Here is a 22169-nt window from a genome sequence, read left to right as displayed (position 1 = left end):
CACTGGCATGTCCCCTACTACTAGATGTGAGTACTTTCTAATTCTCCTGGCTCTCTCAACCCTCTCTCCTTTGTTTCTTTACTTTATCTCAATCTTGTTACTTCACCATAACAACTGAAACCATTGCCTTTAATCTACTTATCCACCATCCATTATGAAAAGCATCCCAGCCACCGCAGGCCTGAAAGCCTACTTCAACTGCTTTCCTTACCATACATCTGATAGCAAAACAGCTCTCCGCAACTGCCTCCAGCAGTCTATCAAAGATAATCTCATCATGATATCAAAACTTAAATCTCCAGTCTATCGAGACAAGCTCAAAATGAGACTGGAGCGAGCTCTATGGGAGAACGACTACGACTTCCCATTGTTTGTGATATTCGAGTTTCAGAAGCCAGAAGAGAGAGAAAAAGTCATTACCTGCCTGTATAATATTGCCTCGACCTTGTACTATGCGGCCAACTCAGAGAGAAGAAGAAAGGAAAGAGAGTTTAAGAGCCGCCGGGGCCGTCGTCGTCCTGCCTCATCGTTTCGGTCTGCGTCCCGCGCCATTTCGTCTTCCCCGTCCAAGAAGGGCCGGACTTCCCCTCCTCCCTGTTCGCCTACCCCGACAGGGCCCACCGAGTCTGTCGAGTCTGCTGAGCCCGCAGCCAGAGAACCAGCTTCAGAAGCGGCCCCCGTTCCCAGCAGCACTATCGAGGAAGAAGAGCCCCAGGCCCAGGCCCAGTCTCCGTCCCGGCCGCGCGACCTCGAAGATATCTCTGACTATGCCGTTATGGTCCTTCGGGGAGTCGAAACCGACATGACTGAGTTTCCACTGGAAGCGTTCCTGCCCGAGCGTCGTGGTCTTCGTCGACTGCGCCAACCGAAGCCATCGTTTGCTGCTTGTCTGCAGGTTCTGAAAGAGGATTGTGCGTTCGATGAGAAAAGCGAGATGCTGAGGGAGTTGATCGCGGTCTCCGAGGACAGGATGGAATGTATAGACATCGACCAGCACTCGTGGCCGACCTTTCTGAAGCATGGTCTTTCGGCTGACCTTTACCATTTGGAGATTCAGAACAGGTGATGGTGAGTTGAGCCTGTGTGTCTGTTGATCTGTTCCCATGTAACTTATGCCTTGAGCCTTGGCTTAGATGTGTCGCTCCTGCGGACTTCGAAATTGGCTTTTTGGGTTGTTTTTCCTTGGGATGGCCTGGTGTGAACTATCTTGTTCCGCGCACCAACTGCACCTTCTAGTAGCAGTACCTCCTTCTACTGTCTGCCTGCCTTGTTCTTTGCTTTTATTTGTTGTTGTTTATCTCTGTTTCCTTTTTGTTTAATCTTCATCTTGTTTTCTATTCGTAGTGTAGACTAGACCCGGCCAAATGAAGAGTTTGAACAGTATAAACTATATGATTGCTCCGGAAAAGGATAAAACAGAAAGCATATATCAAGCCATTATAAAGGTGCCACAGCTACTATATATACCTAATTCATCTCTGTTAGCATATCTTACGTTCTCCGCCGGTTACAGAGCAGTAGAACAAGATAGACACGGTTTAGAGTACCTATTATCTAAGATATTATATTATAAATCTCTTTGAACTCTACTTTCACTTTTATAAGACTTGTATTGCGAGTGCCATGGGCCTCAGAAGTAGGGGATACCAGTTCTTTATTCTTACTTTTTTCCTTGTTGCCTTATTACTGCCTGGGACAGAAAGATAGGGCAGGGCCTATACCCAGACAAACATCTGTTAGTAGGCTGCTATAATTTTTAAAATGCAATAGTTTGGAAACCTGCTTAACAGGCTATTTAAACTGTTAGATATCTTAAAATCATAAGATAATTATGAATAGATAATGAAATCAATAGCTACATAATCCATTCTTTTTAAAGAGCCTTATTAAACTAGATATTAGAACTAGATACTTGCCTCAACGATAAAAGCTATTTTAGCCTACTTTTAGATACCTACTTATATATATGGTATCCCCTTATACTCCAGGTACTAATAAGATAACAAGGCTGTAAATATCAGATAACCTAAGATTTTTAAATAATGTCTACTATCTCTGCTACTATTATCCACTACTCAGGGAGGTCAGAGGTGCCTATACTACAGGTCTGGTTCTGGTAGGCCTCAGGCATCTTTGTGGCAGCCTTTCTCTACCCTCCCATCTGTTCCATCTGTGCCGTCTCTTCCATGTGTCAGTCAACCTCAGTATTGTCAAGTCATACAGAGTTGCATTTCATTGATAGTCACCTTCCTCAGCTGTTTCATTTAACAGCTGGATCCTTTAATATTCAGGTGAAGCATATTATTTTGAAAGCCATCCTTGACCTAATCAGCTCCTGATGTTACACAGTCATGAACCATGTTAGTTTTAATGCTAATTATAATCTATATTTACCCAGGTAATAGTAGAATAATATTACACAGGACGGATTTATATAATCGTTACAGAGCAGTGAAGATACAGAACCTATCCAAAGGCCGGTTGCTTGTTGTTTTCCACATTCCTGCAAATGTCGAACAGGCAAGAACAGCACCTAGACAGTTTACCTAGGAATAGGTAAGAAGTACCCACGCCGATAGTGGGCTCATCTAGTTAGAGGAAACTTCCATTTCACTGCGTATATTATCCCACACAGTGTGAGTAGCATCTTCAACACAAACCTCATCCTTAATCAATATCATTCTCACACTTACTGCCAGCTACATAGAACCCAGCTACACACATAAACACCCACCTACTTCCACAATCATGAAAGACCTCCCCCGCAAAAAGAGCAAGGAGTCTCTCTTCGCTTGCTTTCCAGAGTTTTCCTCAGACGATGAACAAGACGTTTCCCAGGAAATCCTCAACTTTTGCAATCAAAACAGCGACGTTATGTCCAATCTCTCAATAAAGAAAAACCGGGGGATCGCCAGGACACAAATGGAAGAATTCGTGCAGAGCCAGCAGTCTAGGTTCCCGGACTAGATTCGTTCGGAGTTCAATAACCCTGACCAGCGCTCCCAGGTCGTCGAAGTTTTGTACCAGATTGCTATGATTATGCGAAAGAACCGAGACAGGAGGAAACAAAAGCCGAAAGATGAGGAGCCTGCTCCGGCTGCAGGTTCAGCTGCCCCAGTCCCTCTTCTCCCTTCTCATCCTTCTTTACCTGCAGCAGCTGGTGCAGGTCTGGCGGCTTCGGGCCTGACTCAGTATACTTCTATGTTTCCTGCTGCAGCCGCTACAAACCCGTCAACAGTTACATTCCCTGCTCGTCTTACAACCAGCGGCACCATCCAGCAACCAGCACCCCAACTCAACCCTTCCAACTATTTTGCCGACTATCCCGTCTGGATCTACCGGGGCGAAATGGTCATAAAGTCGTTCCCACTGCGCTCATTCCTGGGAGAAGGCGCAACCCGAAGCCCCTGGACAACAGAGCTCGGTATTCCACAACTGCGCCGAACGGACCTGTCCTTCGCGCGGTGTCTCGATATCCTGAGGGCGCAGTGTGGTTTTCATCCAACAACCGAGGTGCTGAAAGGACTGATTGGGGTTGTCACCTTCACGATGGAGCGCGTCGAGCTTGAGGATGAGAGCCGCTGGCTGCAGGCTTTGAACGATGGGTTTAACGGTGGTATGTATCCTTTGTATATTGAGGGGAGGCAGTGAGATTATCCCAGGTCGTGGGTTTTTGGCTAGCGTGGCTTGAGTCTGTACTTAGTGTTTTGGACGTGGCGTATCACTCCGATGAGTTCCAATTGGGAAGTTGAATTACTAGATCTGGCGTGGGTGATGAAGGCCAATCAATCAATCAATCAATCAATCAATCAATCAGTATTCTATTAACCCGATGAAGCCTATCTATTAAAGTGACAGGCTATGCGGGTGCGTCTCCAGCGAAGGAGAATTTTGCTCCCGAACGCCATATATAAATCCTATAATTGCAGTAAATAATCAAAAGGTGAAATAGGTATAACTAAATCATAGCTGCCACACGCCTGCCGCGTGTCTATCACGCCATCCAAGGCGCCTCCGTTCCTTCTGTATTCCCCTATTTAGATATTCTATCCTTAGGTACGTCCCTGGGGGCAGCGCGAGATCTCTGCTCTTCCCCCTAAAGTTCTATATAGCTATTGTCTTTATTATCTAGTTTAAGACCTTTGAAAAGACTCTTAGGTTCCGGGGCCTTGTTCTCCTCTTCGTCATCCTTAAATTAAGCTGAAGAAGGCCAGTTTGTTGTATATAATTGGCGATATAGCGGGTCGCCTGCGGGTGATTTATAACTGTATAATAATCAACATGTGCGGCTTACCGAGGTGCTCATATAGCCTCAGGTTCTTCTTATCAGGGAAAGGCAGCAACCGCCACGTGGGTTGGCCTACTTTTTGCCTCCCCCACTGCTTTGCCGACTGCTCACCAGAACGTAAATAATGAAGATAAAGGCAAAAATTTCATTGCATATCATTCAACGTAAATGCATACATCGTCTAAACGTTGCGGTATCTAGATGACCGCTCCTATGAACTTCCAACCTCGCTCTGCAGCTCCTTCAGACGCGTCCATCCCTCGGTATCCTCCCAGAAATCCTTGCCCTTTCCGAGGATGCCTCGGACGGCGCTGCGCGACTTGAACCGCCAGTCCTTGGCCACCTGCTCGGGCTCCTCGACATCGCCCTGGCCTTCCTTGTCCATGGGTCCGTACTTGGCGTATCCGTTGCGGACCAGCTTTTCGGTGGCCCGCACGACGTCCATCCACTTCTTCTCGTCGCCCATCTGGAACGCACCCTGCGTGGACGAGGCGACGGTGGCGCGCCAGGCCTTCTCGTGGGCTTCGAATGCCTTGGACGGCTGTTCGCGGAACTGTTCCACGCGCGAGACCAAAAGCCACAGGGGGGCGGAGTGGGTGATCAAAGGCACGACGGAGTCGTCGATGAGAGACAGGATCTGACCCGGAACGGTACCGCTGCGGACGACGTATTCCGGTGCCGCGTCGCTGCCGGCGTTGACGTGAATCAACAGCTTGTCGTAATCATACGCCGTCACGAGGTGGTCCACGAGCATGCCCAGGATGGGGATATCGACGCACTTCTCGCCGTTCTTAGCCCCAAGAAGCTCGATGAGTCGTCTTTGGGCCATGACCGCGTCCCGGAAGGGGGTGAACGGCGGGGGAATCGAAGCGGCGACGGTGAGGACGTTATCCCAGATCCGCGCGTCGGTATGTTTGAGCGATGCGGCTCGATGCAGCGCCGCGAGGGCCTCCCGCTTCCGCTTCCATGGAGTCTCCGGTGCCTTTTGGGCGTTCTCGTCGACTTCCTCGTCCTCGTCGGGTAGTTTCGGCACAATCGCGGCGGCGGCGGGGGTGGTGTCTTCGTCGGGCTGGGGTGATCGGAGTATGGCTGCGGCGAGATTGCTCCATGCTTCGGCATCGGTGTCGTCGATTTGAACGGTCCGGGTGAACGAGTCGATGGCGTCCTCCCAGCGCTGCAACTCAAGTTGCACACAGCCCAGAGCAAACCACGCGCTGTGGTTCAAACGGTTGATGTGCAGACTCTTGCGATAGGCCTCCTCGGCCTTCTCCAGGGCAGGTGGCTTCATGGTGAGGTAGTGACGCGCCAGAGAACGCTGCGCCCGGGCGTACCTGTGACCGGAAACTTCCCAGGCGCGCTCGTACATGGCGGGGTCGGTGTCGATGTCTCCCAGAATGCAGAATAGGCGGGGAGCATCGGCCGGGAGAGGAGATCGTTCCGGACCTTCGAACTTTTCGTTCTCGTCATCCGCCTCCTTGTCGATGGGTTCATAGAGCTGTCTGCGAACCATGGACTTCGCCTTGGCCTCTCTCTCGGTAGCGGCGTAGCAGAGTGCAGCTTCGGCCCACATCTGCAGGCGCTCATAGATTTCCAACGCGGTCCTCAGTGCGCCCAGCTCGACCCATCGCTTGGCCAGTTCAGACTCAAGATTCCAGCGGGTGGAGAAATTAAGAATCCAGATGTATTCAAGTCGCTCGGCGGCGGTGGCCGATTCGGACTGTTCGGGTCTCGGAAGGAAGGTAGTGGGCTGCTCCACGGAACCTGTAGCCTGGGTGTCGGGAGTGGCGGTATCGGCGATGACCTGATCAACCAGAGCCTGCATCTGCAACACAGATCGCTCCACCGTTCGAGCGCGGTAGCCCTCGATGCGACTTCTCAGGAGAAGCGCCTGGGTGTAGATCTGCCAGTTAGAGCTACCACCCTCGAGAACACGCGTAGCATACGGCTGAGTTTCCTCTCGGGTCAATCCGTTCTCCGGGGTGGTGTTGGTAATGGCGGAGGCGACTGCGAGAAGGATCGAAGAGTCGATGGGGTTCAGGATGGGTTGGTTGCCAGGGTCCAGAGATGCCAATGACGGCGAAAGATCGGACTCATCCTGGACGGTCACGGGCTTGTCCTGCTCCTGGCTGTCGGACTTGGAGAATGAAATGGATTCAAGGAGGGTATCATCGTTGAGGTCTAGGTTCTTCGGCTTCGAGTCTTCCTTCTCCGCGCTGATCGGGGCATTCGAGGCTTCATTAGCACTTTTGGCCAAGATGACCAACTGACTGATGTCGCGGTCCTGGAACTTGGTCCGCTTGCCCATTCTACCCGTCAGAGCGAACTCGAAATTCCGCACAGCGGCAGCTTGCTCCAGGTCGGCCCTAGCCTTGGCATCGTAGCCGTGGTGGGTGTGGATGGTTGCCCGTTCCAGTAAGAATCGTCCCTTCGCCTCGGTCGAGGTTGTGTTGGGAAGCACGACCTGGCTGATCTTCTCCAGATCCTCATAGATGGCATCTTGGAGCTTTCCAGTCACTTCTGACAGCATCTTCTGGTGGAGGAAGTTCACTCGCATTCTTGCGGTTCGTGCGACGAGCGGGGGGTTCGTGAACAAGACGTCAGAGTCGGCCAAGAGGGCCTTCGCAACGGCGAACAGCTCGACATTGGGAGTGAGTTTGTATGCGGCTTCTCCGTCGACGGAGAGTTCGCGGATGATGTGAGCGCGGACATTTTGTAGGACTGTCGGATCGGATCGCAGGCCGAGCGGGAGGATGACTTCGGCGGGGCTGAATTCGAGGGGAGGCCCTGTGACGTTAGACTGAAGGAAGCTGAAGAGAGCAGCCACGCCGATATGAAGCAATTGAGAACGGTCTTGCGGCTGGGAAGTCGCCTGGGCTTTGTCGGCCACGAATTGGGTGAAGGAGATTTCGCCGCGCGACACTCGGCTCAGGGCATCTTCCGGTGAATCATGGCCGAGCAGCGTGCCGGCCAGAGGCAACTGCAAGATGGGGAGGATCTCGGGATCGGTCAAATGGATGGGATCGAACTGATCGCGCACTCCTTCATCGAAGATCGTGTTCAGGAACACGGGGGATTTGGAGGGGTCGGCCATGATGAGGGAGTTGGGGAGAGAAAGAGGGGAATTCGATCGAGACTCCCGCCTTTGGAGGGGCACTTTTTTTTTTTTTTTTTTTTTCCTTTCTGGTTATCGATAAGCACGGCAGAACCGGGTGGAAGGCGGTGGAGTGCATTACTCAGCTTTTTATTTCAGTCACATTCCCTGGATTTATTTATTTCTTTCTTTTATTTATTTTCTTACTCTGACGGGATCTGTTTAAATTGCAGTACGGTTTTCTTCTTGGAAATAACAATTAAAACACGTGCAGTAAATCGCTCTAGTTCAATCAAAATCCCTGCCACAACATTGCTTTTCAGTTTCGATCTAGCCGGTTCAATTAGGGCATCTGATTGGACAACGAATTTGTATATTTGTTTATTGTCTCCTTGTTTAATATCCTACAGAACTGAAGGATCATGAAGAACCTTCTCAGTATCCAATTCGCAGAGGCAATGTCCCAATTTATGCAGGATCTATATTACGGGATCCACATTCAATTGAATAATGACAAATGGGATACTGAAGGGACAATGAGCGCAATCAAAGACTCGCATTCTTGTTAAAACATATAAATGGTTCAAATCTCAAGGCTAGTGGAACACGTGCTCAGGCACTCGATTGAACAAAGCTTTTGAAATACTCAAAGACATCACCCAAATCGTTCAAACGGGCTGCATGCCCCAAAATCCCATCCGGTCGAATAACAACCACTGCACCACTCGAGTCAGAAACATTGTACGCGGTATGGGCCGATCTCGCCGTGTCGTAGTACAGTCTCCCAATTCTCGGGATCTGAGACCATTGATCACCGCCCCCAATAGCCTGCGCCACGACTGTGAAAAATCGCAGCATCCCTGAAGGAGCTCCATCGCGCAGCCTCTGCAACTCATTCACCGCGTGACTCAGCCTAGCCCCAGTCTTGTCCGGATGTCCCGCGAGCACAATGACAGACCAGATACCGGTGTTCGGTGCGAGCTGGAACAGTCGCACAGGGAAGCGAGACCCCGGAGCATAGACGGTCGCGTCTGGGGCTCTCCAGCCCGCGGTCACCATGGTTGCGGTAGGGGGTTTGTTGATGAGGTTGTTGGTATAGTGGATTCCCAGCCCGATGTTGAACTGGACATTGTCGTCGAATGCTTGGGTGAAGAGCTCGTCGGCGGTGATGTTCTGGCCCTTGTAGGCGTCCGGCACTTTGCCTGAGATAGCGGCTGAAAAGGTCCTGTCGAGGTTGATGAGGTGCTGGGCGGCTGGGCGTCGCTCGGTATCGTAGGTTTGAAGGACCTCGTTACCGTACCAGCCCTTTACAACACCGGCTAGCTTCCAGGATAGGTTCACAGCATCGTGGACCCCGGTGTTCATCCCTTGTGCGGCGCCGGAGGAGTGGGTGTGGCAGGCGTCACCGGCCAGGATGACCCGGTCATTCTTGACGAAGGTGTCTGCGACTCCTTGATTGATGCTGCGGGATGGTTAGAGGATGTAAAATAGTCGGCAATAAAAGCTTGAGTGAACACTTGCCTGTACAACGTCCACCAGGTAATGTCGCCAAAGTTCAATGAGAAAGGAGCCATAGCCTTCACTGCTTCCACCTTGGCATCCTCCAGCGTCAGGTTACTGCCATACTTGGCCAGCATTGCATCTGTCATGGCGAACCCAATCCGCTTGACTCCGTGGTCCATTTGCACCCAGAGCACGTTTCCATGACTTTCGGACTCGAGCGAGGCAAAACCAAGGTCGGCGTCTGGCATATCTGTTGTGAAGTGTCCATCGATACGGACCCATTTGTATTCGGTTTGATCGGCGTTGAATGGGATGTCGGCCAGGCTTCGGACCAAGGAGCGACCTCCATCGGCGCCAATGATGAATTTACTGTGATACATAAGCAGCAAACAGGTTGAAGGATCTCGGAAAACTACCTTTTGACAGTCGATGTCTTCTCTGAAGCCACATCAGTGATAGTCGATGTCACTTTATAATCCTCCGGACACGAGTCTTGCACTTCGAAACTATCAAGCCGCCAGCAGGTCAAAGGCTTTCCTCCTAGGCGCTCATACTCCTGCCGGAACACGTCTTCGAAGTGCTTCTGGCGAATGTTGAGAACGTAATCCAAGAAAGTCTCGTGCATCCGCTGATACATAACATGCCATCCTCGCGAGGTCACAAGTTGGCCTTTCTTATAGGTCACACTGTTCCCGGCAATATATCCAATTTGGTTCAACTCATCCAAGAGTTGAAGCTGGTCAAGCATTTCAAGTGTCCGAGGGTAAAGCGTTCCTGCCCGACCGTACATCGCCTGCTGCGCACGGTCATGCTTTTCTAATACAGTGGCATCTGGTTAGATGGTTCCCTGGAAGTAGATGAGGGCTCTTACCAACAACCACCGAGTCCACGCCCTGAAGGGCAAGCGAGTAGGCAATAAGAAGTCCAACAGGCCCACCACCACAAATGAGAACTTCGGTATTGATAGTACCCGCCATCTTGCAGAGTGCTTCCAATGACGATTGGTTATGATTGCGATGAGAGTAGAGATGGTCCTTCACTCCCTATAGGCAGTCTTTATACCTGACCTCTCGGGCCATCGGTACAGGGGGTGTTGTGTCGGTCTCGGAATGAGGTGGGTAGCCATTTGTCGGAGAACTGAGAGGAATTGGCTGCATTGACTTCGTTGTGAGAATGGATCAAGAAGAAAGTGGGAAGATCTCCACTGAGAATACCGGAGTGTGTAATATTACACAATGCGTACGGAGTTTGGCTGATCCGTTCATCTCCGAAGCCACGGAATGTGTATCACCCGGTAATACCCAGTCTCATAGTTGAGATTCACCAAGAGGAAGACAGAGTGGCAACTCAGTAGATTGGAAGATCTAGAGCCGTCAACCAAAAGTCATCACATGCCATATCTAACAAAGAGCCAGTCGGAACACCTCCAAAAATGCTACTGGACTCAGGCTGCAGTGGATCAAATAGGCCCATTTCGTTCGTCTCAGGCTCCCAGGCTTCGTAAGAAGGAATACGAGGACCATTTTCCGAGCTTTGATGAGAATATTGGGACGTAATGGTGTGGAGACAGTCCGCGCAAACCTTCGCCGTGCTAGTGCAAGAGCTGAGCGTCTCTAGACAATGAATACAACTTTGCCATGCATCGGTCAGGGCTTGTTCGGGGAACCTGCTGGTAAGGACGGGGATTGTTTGGGCTATGGCTAGAACAACCCCAGCGCTGAACGTATCTGATAGTAGATTAGCAGTATATAATGGGAGCTCTTCAGGTGGCACCTACAGAAAACATTATACCACCAGACGCTGGCTAGCTCGGTTCTCGAAATCTCATTCATCAGGTGAGACAATTCAATTGCAGCTTCAACACAATGCGTTGAACAGCTGAGACTGAAATCTAGGAACAACGTGCTTCCTGATCCTGCACCGCTCCCTTCAGAGTTGGTGTGTATGGAGTCTCCTTGTTCATGGGATGTAGGATATGTCCGATACAACCTGACTAAAGTTGGGCGCAGGAGTAAAATCCTAAGATGCAGAAATCTAGAAGCGGGGTGTCAGCATTGCATGATATAAATATCCTAATCCAGACCGTACCTTGCTCTTAGTAGACTACTTTCGCGGCGAAATTGTTCTGAGAGCTCCGGTGGTTTCTTCCATTGCAAGGCTACCGGAACCTTGGAAATGAAGGCCAAGAGCTCTGCGTCTAGTTTCATCACGGTTTGGGCATGGTTGTGCTCGACTTTAATTTGCTCTAAATGGTCGGACACGGTTAAATTTTCCCAGGGCTCATAAACCTCCAATAACACCTTCCTGAGTATTGTGTGTAGCTGCAGGGTTTGAACGTAGAACTCGCTGCGAGACGTCCGAGGGGTATTATGTGAAGTATGGCCGGAAGAATCCAGATCCTCATCATCAATAGCTTGTGGCAGAGGGACTACCGAGGCATTGGTCATCGGAGGACGGCCCAACATCATACTACTTGCTCTTGAGTTCATTGTCAGATGATCACTTCAATTCGGCGGGACTGTACTTACAGATCCAGCATGATGCAGCCATGCCAAACACGCCTTCTCATTTGGATCTCTGCTGATTTTCGATTTCTATCTGCCTTCAATGAATGCATTCCCAGACCTTGTGCCACTCTGCATGCAAGACCGATCATATTCCAGCATTTTGATGGCGACTCGCCCCCTTGCAGATACGTCGCTGTCAGAAGAAGGGTCTGTATGAGGGCGAGGTCTCCCTTGTCTAGGTCAATCACATTTAGGAACTTTTGGGACCGTTGGAAGAAATCCGCAGAAGCAGCCTGGCGGACTGAGGGTTCCAACTGGGAGAATTGACATCCCAGGGCCAAGATCATATTCAATGCGCAAAGAAATGTCGACGACTGTACGGTAGGGTCACCCAGGCCAATCCCAAGCGAAGGGGTCTTTTCTTCCGCAATCAACTGAGACGACCATAGGTTGGTGTACGCGCGGTAGAATGAGTGTCGGTGGATGAACGGATAAAGGCAGTGGAATTTATCGAAATAGCATTCGACCAAATAGTCACCTAGCTGGCGCTGTGGCAGATCGTGGGCACTGATAATGAAACTTGATTTGCCAACTTTTCCCCGTCCTGTTCCTGAAGACGCACCTTCAAAGTTACTAGCAGCGGAGACGGTGATTTGCTTCAGAAACGAGGCGACCGAGGAGTTACCAAAAAACTCATTCTGACTCTCGGAGCCCCCCGATGGTTGTTCAGATGCGATTCCCATTGCCGTGAGCTGGTTTTGACTCCAATACTCATTGGGAGAATGACCTTTATCATTTTCGTTTTGATCATCCTGGCGGATTTCCGACGTCGAGAATGCCTTGGTAGACAGAGTAGCCACCGGTGTATTGCTGCTTTCCTGTTTCCCATTTTCAACTGCTACAGCCGGAGTCTCTAGCGATATATTATCATCTTCCGACGCTGCAAGATCAAGTCGAGAACCCTCGGGGCAGGGAGAATTGTCTCGCACCTGGCGAATGTACCTGTGATTGTAAGAAACCGCTTGACTACGGAGGTTCGATATTACCTATTATCAAGACGCTTTTTCGGTCTATCTGCGGGATAGAAGCAGGGGTCATTTCGCCGTGCGCAAGAGCTACAAATGGGCTCGGCACCATCACAGCGGACCTTTCGCACTCGACATGGCTCGCAAGCCAGGGCAATGTTCTTCCGTTTGCGGTAAGACTGAAGATTCATTAGCCATCAGGCGCTATACCAACCGGGAGAACCAGGGACGTACCATTGTCGGGATGAGCAGGAGATGCTGCGGGTCGGAAGCTTAGCAGTTGCCCAAGCCTGTTAAGGTGTTCGCATCAGCTTTAATCGTAATCGGAAGTCGGCACGTAATCAAAAGCCGAGGCATCCGCTTGACTCCACAATTATCTCCACACAGGAGTATACATCCGCATGATTCACGCTATGAGGTATGTCCAACTTTCGCGGTAGTTAAAAAGACTTCGTTTGTTCCTGACTTGGTTGTAAGTGTTCAGCGAGGCTGTCGTTAGACATGCATAGCGTAGGCCACAATGCCTCTTTCAACTTCGAGGACAGTCGCTATATGCCTTTTGATTTTGATGGTGCAATGAATTCTCATAAGCTCGGACTTGACAGGACGGTGCTCAACGTTGACTATGGCGACAAATGATTGGAATTGACAAATGTGGGACACAAACTGAGCGACAGCGGTGCAATACAGCCTCTTGGCTTCATATTCGATCTAAGTCTTGCCTTGTACCTGCCATTGGAGTGCAGGCTGGCTACTGGGCTCGTAGAGTAAGTGGTTATCACAGATTCAGATAGTTGTTGATGTGTCAAACCTGGGAAATGCCGCAAGCGAATGAATCTTGAGTTTTGAAGGGGTCCAAAGTCCAGGTTGAGTTCAGGCCACCAGATGTCACATGTCCCCTCCTCGAGCTCTCACTTGAGAAATTTTACTACTTTCCCCTCCCACCACCATCACCTTCATCATCGCCATCTTCGCCTCCTCTCCCTCGCCGGCCAAGCCTGCGTCGTTCATCTACCCTACTTGCGAAGGATCTTCCAGACGAAACCTCTCAACTGTGCCCACTTGCTCACGCTGTCACCTTTCTCACTCCCCCGTCAAAATGGACCCCAAGTAGCTAGCCGCCATCCGTCTCTAGGCCAAGAGAGTAAGTCAAGACTTTCTATTAAAGTCCTGTGTCTCTAGCTCATAGAAGCACACTGATGCCGCCTAGGCCGACTAGCCCGCCCCCAAGAAGCCCCGTCTGTTGAAAGCCGAGAGGGAGGCCGAGATAAGGAAGCAGGCAAGTGCGTAGTAGCTTAACAGCAACTGAACTCTTTACATTCCCCCAACTACTTACTATTGCGCTGCCTCAGATCATCTCAGACATGAAAGTCCTGGGCGTCGTCATCCCTGACGCCTTTCAAGCTGCGCCTGCTCCCCCGGCCGCAGAACGGCAGCTGACTCCAGGGCAAATCGCTCGTAAGGCCGAGCTCGAAGCAGAGCTTAATGAAATCAAATCGAAAATCGGGAAGACAAAGGAAAGCAAAGGGGAGATAGAAGTATAGCTAAAGGAGGTGGAATAGGAGTAGAAGGAGGTAGAACTGGGGCAGAGGAAAGTGAAACAGGAGGGGTTGTTGGAAGGGGAGTAGGAGTGTTTAGAACAGGAGTTAAAAGAGTTAGAACAGGAGCAGAAGAAGTTGGAGGAGAAGCACGATGCCATCAAGGCCGCGCTGAAGGACCTAAGCTCCGCCTTCAAGGCGGTCGTGGTGCGCCTGAAGAATCTCAAGCATGTGTAGTATGGTTCTCTTTAAAAGAATTGTTGTGGAGTTTGTGGGTTTGGAGTGGTTTAGAAAATGACCCGTCAGTGCTACTAGAGGTCTTTAGGACCTTTCTAAATGACCCTTTCGCAAACCCTAAGATAGGAATAGCGTGTCCCACCCCTAGTAATTAATTTAACCGCTACTGAAAAACAATTTCAAATTAACTTAGTAATTAACAACCGACCTGAAAATACTCATTATTCAAACCACACAGTGTGTGTAAAAACATATATTCGTAGAGTATTTAGTCAAATATAAGTATTTCAACTTGTAATAAGACATTTAAGAACTTATAAGTATTAAAAATTATAAAATAAGCTATACTAATCCTACTAGAAGTCATTATAATTCCTATTTTATAGTATATACGCGTTTATTTTATCTTATTGACTGTATATAATGCTGAATAGAATGACGATTCAAATAAAGCTATACCTTTTTTATATACACTATACTCTTTTAAGATAGGGTTGCTACTACATTCAAGGTGCAGCGATCTCTACACATAACAAGCACTTACAAAAACTAGCAATCGGAGGTACTTCCCAAAAGAAATAACACTATTCCTAAATAGGGGCGCTATTCCTATCTTGGAGTTTGCAGACAGGTGAATTACAGCTCCTAAAGACCTCTACTAGCTCTGTTCGGAGTGATGTTTGCTATTACGTTTTCAGAAATCTTATGGCTTTAACTCTCCTCTTGCTCGTTGCATTACTCCGTGACTAGACAAGCGGTAAGTGAGATTAACCCCGAATATATCCCTGACACAAGCTACAAACCCGAGTTGAAACAGGCAGAAAGAATCTATACGTCATATATACCACGCTAAGTTAGGATCGCCGCCCAACGACGAGAGGTCGATACGACATACGAGTCAAAGTTCAAACCAGGAAAAGCGCCGCCGATCACAACGCTAGTTCGTTCTGCGCTCCCGATGGATTGATACGAGTACGAGTGCCCCTTATGGTTGGCTGGACCATTCATTGCAGGACGGTTGTTAATCCAACCTGGACCACTGGATGCAGTTGGTTAAACAGACACAGGGGTTGAATCATCTTGCCTCATATTGGACGGTTCCTGGTGGAGTCCACGTCTTGAAGATATGGATCGACATCGCCAGGCTCCCAAAAATGTGCTGCCTCGACCGGGATAACGGTCTGGAGAAAAGGTTATAAAGGCAGCGCTTGCTGGACGAGTAGGGATGTCTCAATTCTCAATTCGCTTTCATTCAACTCGACTTCATACTTTCGATCTGAACCGGAAATATGAAGTTTACTCTCTTTTCCTCTGCCTTGCTCGTTGGCTTGGCTGCTGCCAGACCTTCCTTCGGAAGCGACTCTCCTCATTGGAGGCCAGCGGGAAAGGATGACTGTATGTGCAGTCCTATCGTCCTTTCTAGATAGCATGCTAACACAAAGACCCAGTTCGAGGCCCTTGCCCCATGATGAACACCCTGGCAAACCACGGATACCTGCCGCACGACGGACGACAAATCACCAAGCAGAAGCTGGTTGAGGGCTTAGGCGCAGGACTCAATTTCAATTCCTCGCTTGCCGATCTGATGTTTGAAATGGCCATCGTGGCCAACCCGGAGCCCAACGCAACCTACTTCACCCTGTAAGCTGTGCTGGATCCACAAGCCATAACCCACTCTGACCTTCCCAGGGACCATCTGAACCGACACAACGTGCTTGAACACGACGGAAGTCTGAGGTTCGTTCCACTCTTAAACATCCAGTATAGACTGCAAGCTAACGTTCTCCAGCCGCACGGACGCCTTCTTCGGCAGCAACCACATCTTCAACCGCACCATCTTCGAAGAGTCCCGGGCATACTGGACCAAGCCCGTCATCACGGCCGAGATGCTCGCCAACAGCAAGCTGGCGCGGCAGATCAGCTCGCGCGCCACGAACCCGACATACACGTTCGGCGCAATGACGGAGGAGTTCAGTCTCGGCGAGATCGCCGCCCCGATCATTGCGTTCGGGGATATGGAGTCTGGAACGGTGAATCGCTCCTTGGTGGAGTATTTCTTCGGTAGGTCCTGCTGACATGCGCCAGCTCATGAAGCTATGCTAATCGTGATCGCAGAGAACGAGCGCCTGCCGTTTACTCTGGGGTGGGCACGGTCCGGGGAGGTCATTAGCCAAGGGGATATTGCTAAGGTGTCGGAGATGATTCGCAACGCGACGAGCCTGTTGACGGGGGATAAGACGGCGAAGGCGCGTCAGGCTCGTGATTTGCACTCGAGCTTTCGTGTCTAGGCTGTAATTGAGACATCAGTAGAGATGGAATGTGAAAGGCAGCAGAGTTAATCAGGAATGTGGAGAAAAGGTGATGACTGCGTTGTGGAAATCTATTCCGTCAAGTACAGGCTGCCAAGCATTTCATCGTTTGCTTACCGGCCTTTCTATGCATGCAAACACGGAAGATCTTTCTACCTTTCTCAATCAATTCATTCACCTGATGACCTTTTTATCCTTTTAGATCGCTGCGGTTGTCCTCGGCTCCCTGGCGTTGTGCGCTTGATTGATGAGTCGACGAAAGAGACGCATGATGGAAAGTTTTTGAATCACAGGGGTACGCAGGAGACTTAGTGAGTACTGAATGGGGTTGAATGATAAGTTCCCTCATGCCCTAGAACAGAAAGCCGAGAAAACTAGTCGATAGACATCAAATGCCAAAACAATCTCCACCTACTCCAGCCCAAGCAACGCATCAATCTCCCTCCTATCGACCTTCGCCGCCGCAAAATCATCAAACGCCGTCTCCGCAACCGGGATAATATGCTCCTTAATAAACCCAGCGCCCTCCTCCGCACAAACAATCTTATCCTTAAACGCACACTCCGACTCCAACACTGCCCACCCTTCATACCCATACCTCGTCAGCCTCGTAAATATCCCCTTAAAATCCACCTGCCCATCCCCAAGTGCCCTGAATCTCCCCGCCCGCTGCGTCCAGTCCCCGAAACCCCCGTACACGCCCTGACGCCCATCCGGCACAAACTCTGCATCCTTAACATGAAACACCTTAATCTTCTCATGATACCTATCCACAAACGCACGGTAATCCAAACACTGCAGCACAAAATGACTCGGATCGTACAGAATACAAGCCCGACGATGACCCCCCACCGCATCCAAAAACCGCTCAAAACTCACCCCATCATGCAGATCCTCCCCGGGATGGATCTCAAACGCCACATCGACACCACACGCATCAAACGCATCGAGAATCGGCCGCCACCGCTTCGCCAGCTCCTCGAACGCCGCCTCAACCAGCCCCTCCGGCCGCTGCGGCCACGGGTAGATATACGGCCAAGCCAGGGCCCCCGAGAACGTCGCATGCGCCTTCAGGCCTAGGTTCTTCGACGCCTGCGCCGCGAGCAGTAGCACCTCCGTCGCCCAGCGCTGTCGAGCCACGCGGTCCCCGCGCGCGTGCTCCGGCGCAAACCCGTCAAACAGGCTGTCGTAGGCCGGGTGCACGGCGACCAGCTGGCCCTGCAGATGAGACGACAGCTCGGTCAGCTGGACGCCGTGGTGCCGGAACACGGCCTGGAGCGAGGCGCAGTAGTCTGTGTCGTGCGCCGCGCGCTCAACGTCAATCAGTCGCGTGTCCAGCGGGATTTGAATCCCCTTGTAGCCGAGACTCGCTGCCCAGCCGCAGATCCCGTCGAGGGAGTTGAAGGGCGCGTCGTCGGAGATGTACTGCGCGACGAAGATGGCGGGGCCTTGGATCGTTCGTAGGGGCATGATAAATCGATGGGGTGATGTGTTCAGGATGCGTTCCGGTGCCGAATACGACCTTATCTTATGGCAGTGTAGTTGTTGGTTCGGATACTCCGCAGCGGAGGTGTTGTAGGTAGTAGTATGCTTCGGCCCCGTTATATGCTTGTGGATACCGAGCCCGATTGACTTAAATCCGACGGCGGATCGACCTGCCAGAATGCCAAAGGGTGACGTCATGCGAACCGTCGGATTTACTTCGGTGTCGTTCTATTTCCTCTTGAGGATTCGCCGCTCATCCGCCGATCTACCCGTACCGGTCTTGGTTTGGACTCGTTCAGAGGACTGGTTTTATCGCCGTAGAGTTTATGAATCAGGGTGTGTTATGGCATACATGTTTGCGAGTGAGAACTGAAGTCTAAATTATGAATCAATTATCGACTATATAGTAATTTGCACTAAATAATGGCAAAAGCGTACATTCCTCCACCCGTCGATTCTATCACCCCGTTTTAGTCTATTACATGTAAATCCATCTATATATACGAGTCTAATTAAATCCTTATCACAGACAGCACCGCTGTAACCACGCCGGGTGCATGAAAGCAATCAAGACGACAAAGCAGTCGCCCACTTGCTCCTCTTTCGCAAGGACGGTCCCCAGAAAGTCAAAATGTACGGAATCGGCATCGCCACGGCACTGATGATGCCCAGTACCGTCAACGTCCAATGTGTTCCTAGATTCCGGTACATGGGTATTCCCACGACCGTCATCCCTCCGGCGGCGAGGTATCTCACCAGCGCGACAAAGGTGAGGGCGGATGCGGCGTACTGTTGGTAAGAGTCGATGATGTACATGTACGCAGACAGGAACACGCAGATGATGCCGAATCCGATCACCACGGAGGCTGCGAGGGGCGACCACACCGAGATCCAGGACTGGTTTAAGTCAGTATGATGTTGATGGGGGTAGTTGCGAAGGACTTACGTAGTTGGTCCATCCCATCCAGAACAGGCCGATGGGGATGGCGGGAGCACCGATCTGCGCGAAGAAGAGACGCGATTCTCGGTTGAGCATGCGTCCTGAGCCATCGTCGCCGTCCTCTTTGAGCTGTCTAGCGGTTCGGCGGTAGAGAATTGGGACAAGGATCATTGTCAGGACAATACCGATGAAAAGACCGAGGAAGCAGATGTTGACTAGACCGTCGTTAAGGCCGTGGACTTCTCCAAAGATGTACGGATACCCGTCCAAGAAGGTGAACAGCACGATGTACACCACCGAGAGGTAAAAAGTGAAGAAAATGACAATTGGCTCGAGAAGAAGGATCCACGGGCGACTAAAGTCCCGCTTGACGACGGACAAAATGTCTCCAGTTCCGGAGGCTTCGATCGCGGTTTTGAATCGCGCGTCCCCTGTTACCTGACGGAAGAACCGGGCCTTGTAGTATAGAAGACGAGGCGCGAACGTTTCGCGTTTGAAGATGAAGATGGTCGCGATTACCAGACCGTCGAAGACCAGCATGATCCATTCGGACCATCTCCAGCTGATGTGCGGACTGTATCCGATGTAAGCTCCGACCACCGGTCCTACATCACGGTCAGCCAAATGAATACAAGTGACAACGGAAAGACAACCATACCAAGGATAGGACCACCGAATGCCGGAATGGCAAAAGTAGGAAAGCCGAATGTCTTTTCCAAAGTACTCCAGATGTCAGAGATGGAGCCTCCAGCCACGGTCAAAGGCGCGGAACCGGTAATTCCAGCAAGAAAGCGAAACGCGATCTGCGCACCGAAGTTGGGGGCCAACGCTGCTCCTAGAATCCAGGCTCCAAAGATGATCAGGGTTCCCAAGTAGACCGGGTAACGACCAACCATCTCGGAGAGAGGGCTGGCAATGAGAGCGCCGGCGCCGAATCCGACCAGGTACAGACCGGTTGCGAGTGACTCAGCCACTTCCGACACCCCAAACTCTTTAGAAGCCTCTGTGATGACAGCAGAATCGATAGCAGATGCCATCGTGGTCACCAACGCCACGAGGCACACCGTCATCGTGGCAGATACTCGTCGAGGATTGGACCATAGCTGCGGATTGAACGGATCATCTGCGGCCCAGCCTACCTCGAAGTACTGCTCACCGTTACAATCCGATTTCAACGACACGCCAGGGATTTCGGACGGATTGGAGATCTTACTCGGTGAAGAGAAGTCTGGAGAGGTCTCTTCCTTGGTGTTGCCGGCGTCTGCGACTAGCTGGTTGACATGCTTTCGCAGAGCGCGATACTGAAGAATGAACGCCATTTTGCGCTTAGCTGGGGTATAGACTGAGCGCAGTAAGAGAGGATGGTGAGAGGGAGGAAGAAAGAGAAGAGAAAAGGAATGGATTGAAGGCGACAACAACAAAAAATTTGATCGGGAACATGACGAAAGATAAAGACCCATCCTGTTCGCAGACCCACCGGCTCAGGTTCTTCGATGGAAAACGTTCCGAAGCCTCAGGCTGTCATCGGCCGACTCATTATTAATTCCGACAAGCTTTCGGAGATCCACTCCGTACGCCCGCGCTCTCGGTCGGCTCGGCCTGCCCCACTGAGCAACCCCGACCGACCCTGTTGGCCCTGTTTGTTCCGGGTGGTCTGTTTGCTCTCCGGTCTGTCTTCACATGATCGCCGGCCGGATATCCTCACTCGCTCTGTCCCTCCCTCGATTGCGAACTGACCTTCGCTCCTCGGACGACACCGAGAACTCCTCACTGCTTCGGTCTACCATGATATCTTCTCTCGCTCGCCGCCGGGGACCGTGCAGATCCTCCGGGTTGATCAGTCCCAAGCGCAGAGCCCAGTCGGGATTTCCATCATACTGCTCAACCAGGTCTTTCACCATGTGAAGTCGTCTCTCGTAGGCCTTGGTCTCCCCTTTGGCCAGTTCAAGCACGTATCCGTGCATCTGCAATTGATCCGTCCACTGATTTGCCGCGGCCAGTAGACCCGCAGACACGATCAGCAGCAAGATCAAGAGCACCTTGCCAAACTGCGAGGCGTTACTGGCCAACGCCGCATTGAGATACACCAAGACGGTGGCGAAGGCCGCCATCCAGCTCTCGGGGGCCGACATGTCCTGGAGCCACTGACCGGAAGAGACGGCTTTGATCTGATTGATATCGCCGACGATTTTGATCCACCGGTCCTGACTCAGGAGCACGAGCAAATCTCCCGGGCGATCTGCCTCAACCGCTCCCGACCATTTCAGCTTGCAGCGTCGTCGAATCAGAACGACATTGAGAAGGCGTGCGAGGACCAGGATCAAGGTCACGAACAGGCCCCACCAGTCTCTCATGAGACCAACAATCACAAGGACGGCGAGGGTCAAGGAGACGGCAATGGCATGTGCGCCGATAGAGACAGCATTCGCGGTGTCCACCGTGAACAGCGTCTCCAGCAGAGCATTCTTCTTCTGTCTCTTTCTCACATCTCTGACTCTCACCGTGGTAAGACTGCCGGTTTTACCGATCTTCTGCAGATAATACACAGTGGCCGGGTTTTCGATTCTGAAGACATAGCCTGAAGTTAACGCTGCTGCGGCCGGATGCTCGCCTTTGTTGAGCTCGTCAGCGTGTTGCTGGAGATGGAAGCCCGGGCAGAGGACCAAGCAGTCCAATAAAGTGGCAGTGCCCGTGAGCGCGGTCCGTTGCAAACTGGTAGAAATATCCGCCAGAGAGACAACGCCTGCAAGGTCGAGCGAAACGTCAGGGAAGCTGGGGTTGATCCAAGCGTCACCTCGCTAAAGGTGGGGTGATCCAGGATGTTAGTACTAGTGCATCGCACGGATCAAAACACACACATTTACCTTGATAGGTAAGGGCATGGTGAACGGAGAACGCCGATGGATACCTGCCTGTTGGAAGAGTTTTTGACGGGATAAGCTGCTACACAAACCCTATCAAAAAGCCTTATCTTATGACTTTTGCCAGAATCAACCTTTCGAAGGATCGGCATTGCCGAGGCTGCAGGAACCGGGGGTTTAATCCGCCGATATTGGCTTACCTCCCCACAATCGGGCAAATATGCAGTCGAACTGTTGAGGAATATTGCAAATTACCACTAGGCAAAAAAAGAAAAGTTCGATCCTCAATGGTCAGGGAATAATTTGGATCCTGCGAGAGGAAAACACTGCTGAAATAGAAAGATGTCAAGAAGCTCAAATGATACAGACAAGCTAAACATTGTAC

General features: G+C 51.0%; 10 protein-coding genes across 10 annotated transcripts; 4 read left to right on the top strand and 6 right to left on the bottom strand.

Annotated features, from left to right (window-relative positions):
• Window positions 1–322: 322 nt before the first annotated feature.
• Window positions 323–1066, top strand: P170DRAFT_479013 (uncharacterized protein; the record flags this gene model as incomplete). Its single annotated transcript, XM_024853617.1, has 1 exon — window positions 323–1066. One exon carries the CDS (start codon window positions 323–325, stop codon window positions 1064–1066), a length of 744 nt encoding a protein of 247 aa, XP_024701396.1.
• Window positions 1067–2748: 1682 nt separating this feature from the next.
• On the top strand, window positions 2749–3651 carry P170DRAFT_479012 (uncharacterized protein; the record flags this gene model as incomplete). Its single annotated transcript, XM_024853616.1, has 2 exons — window positions 2749–2934; window positions 2998–3651. The coding sequence occupies 2 exons, from the start codon at window positions 2749–2751 to the stop codon at window positions 3649–3651; spliced, it is 840 nt and encodes a 279-aa protein (XP_024701395.1).
• Window positions 3652–4426: 775 nt separating this feature from the next.
• P170DRAFT_439781 (tetratricopeptide repeat domain protein) lies at window positions 4427–7405 on the bottom strand. Its single transcript, XM_024849919.1, has one exon. The coding sequence runs from the start codon at window positions 7377–7379 to the stop codon at window positions 4500–4502; it is 2880 nt and encodes a 959-aa protein (XP_024701394.1). The 5' UTR covers window positions 7380–7405; the 3' UTR covers window positions 4427–4499.
• A 586-nt stretch (window positions 7406–7991) lies between these two features.
• On the bottom strand, window positions 7992–9859 carry P170DRAFT_449630 (pentachlorophenol 4-monooxygenase; the record flags this gene model as incomplete). Its single annotated transcript, XM_024851055.1, has 4 exons — window positions 7992–8841; window positions 8901–9251; window positions 9299–9698; window positions 9754–9859. 4 exons carry the CDS (start codon window positions 9857–9859, stop codon window positions 7992–7994), a joined length of 1707 nt encoding a protein of 568 aa, XP_024701393.1.
• Window positions 9860–10229: 370 nt separating this feature from the next.
• P170DRAFT_479009 (uncharacterized protein) lies at window positions 10230–13383 on the bottom strand (the record flags this gene model as incomplete). Its single annotated transcript, XM_024853615.1, has 7 exons — window positions 10230–10609; window positions 10660–10916; window positions 10971–11360; window positions 11411–12391; window positions 12436–12593; window positions 12649–12672; window positions 13369–13383. 7 exons carry the CDS (start codon window positions 13381–13383, stop codon window positions 10230–10232), a joined length of 2205 nt encoding a protein of 734 aa, XP_024701392.1.
• On the top strand, window positions 13369–14189 carry P170DRAFT_512673 (uncharacterized protein; the record flags this gene model as incomplete). The annotated part of the gene is made up of 4 exons (XM_024855009.1): window positions 13369–13558; window positions 13625–13697; window positions 13767–13952; window positions 14079–14189. Exons 3-4 carry the CDS (start codon window positions 13779–13781, stop codon window positions 14187–14189), a joined length of 285 nt encoding a protein of 94 aa, XP_024701391.1. The 5' UTR covers window positions 13369–13558; window positions 13625–13697; window positions 13767–13778.
• Window positions 14190–15445: 1256 nt separating this feature from the next.
• P170DRAFT_439778 (peroxidase family protein) lies at window positions 15446–16579 on the top strand. Its single transcript, XM_024849918.1, has 5 exons — window positions 15446–15584; window positions 15638–15830; window positions 15879–15926; window positions 15979–16250; window positions 16305–16579. Exons 1-5 carry the CDS (start codon window positions 15479–15481, stop codon window positions 16475–16477), a joined length of 792 nt encoding a protein of 263 aa, XP_024701390.1. The 5' UTR covers window positions 15446–15478; the 3' UTR covers window positions 16478–16579.
• A 155-nt stretch (window positions 16580–16734) lies between these two features.
• On the bottom strand, window positions 16735–18091 carry P170DRAFT_439777 (sugar phosphate isomerase/epimerase family protein). The gene has a single exon (XM_024849917.1). The coding sequence runs from the start codon at window positions 17966–17968 to the stop codon at window positions 16910–16912; it is 1059 nt and encodes a 352-aa protein (XP_024701389.1). The 5' UTR covers window positions 17969–18091; the 3' UTR covers window positions 16735–16909.
• Window positions 18092–18550: 459 nt separating this feature from the next.
• P170DRAFT_479005 (MFS transporter) lies at window positions 18551–20242 on the bottom strand (the record flags this gene model as incomplete). The annotated part of the gene is made up of 3 exons (XM_024853614.1): window positions 18551–18880; window positions 18930–19528; window positions 19582–20242. 3 exons carry the CDS (start codon window positions 20240–20242, stop codon window positions 18551–18553), a joined length of 1590 nt encoding a protein of 529 aa, XP_024701388.1.
• Window positions 20243–20599: 357 nt separating this feature from the next.
• Window positions 20600–21805, bottom strand: P170DRAFT_449626 (uncharacterized protein; the record flags this gene model as incomplete). The annotated part of the gene is made up of 3 exons (XM_024851054.1): window positions 20600–20703; window positions 20740–21721; window positions 21788–21805. The coding sequence occupies 3 exons, from the start codon at window positions 21803–21805 to the stop codon at window positions 20600–20602; spliced, it is 1104 nt and encodes a 367-aa protein (XP_024701387.1).
• Window positions 21806–22169: the final 364 nt, after the last annotated feature.

This window comes from Aspergillus steynii (assembly GCF_002849105.1).
Source record: "Aspergillus steynii IBT 23096 chromosome Unknown P170scaffold_7, whole genome shotgun sequence".
Classification (NCBI taxonomy): Eukaryota; Fungi; Ascomycota; class Eurotiomycetes; order Eurotiales; family Aspergillaceae; genus Aspergillus; species Aspergillus steynii.
The sequence above is the reverse complement of the archived record's forward strand: the minus strand, read 5'-3'. Positions and strand labels throughout refer to the sequence as shown.

Excerpts from the sequence above, each read along its gene's own strand:
- P170DRAFT_439777 (XM_024849917.1), bottom strand. The coding sequence starts at position 17,968 with ATGCCCCTACGAACGATCCAAGGCCCCGCCATCTTCGTCGCGCAGTAC.
- P170DRAFT_439778 (XM_024849918.1), top strand. The coding sequence starts at position 15,479 with ATGAAGTTTACTCTCTTTTCCTCTGCCTTGCTCGTTGGCTTGGCTGCT. Across the intron at positions 15,585-15,637 it reads GCCAGCGGGAAAGGATGACT|TTCGAGGCCCTTGCCCCATG; the intron begins GTATGTGCAGTC and ends ACAAAGACCCAG. Across the intron at positions 15,927-15,978 it reads GAACACGACGGAAGTCTGAG|CCGCACGGACGCCTTCTTCG; the intron begins GTTCGTTCCACT and ends AACGTTCTCCAG.
- P170DRAFT_439781 (XM_024849919.1), bottom strand. The coding sequence starts at position 7,379 with ATGGCCGACCCCTCCAAATCCCCCGTGTTCCTGAACACGATCTTCGAT.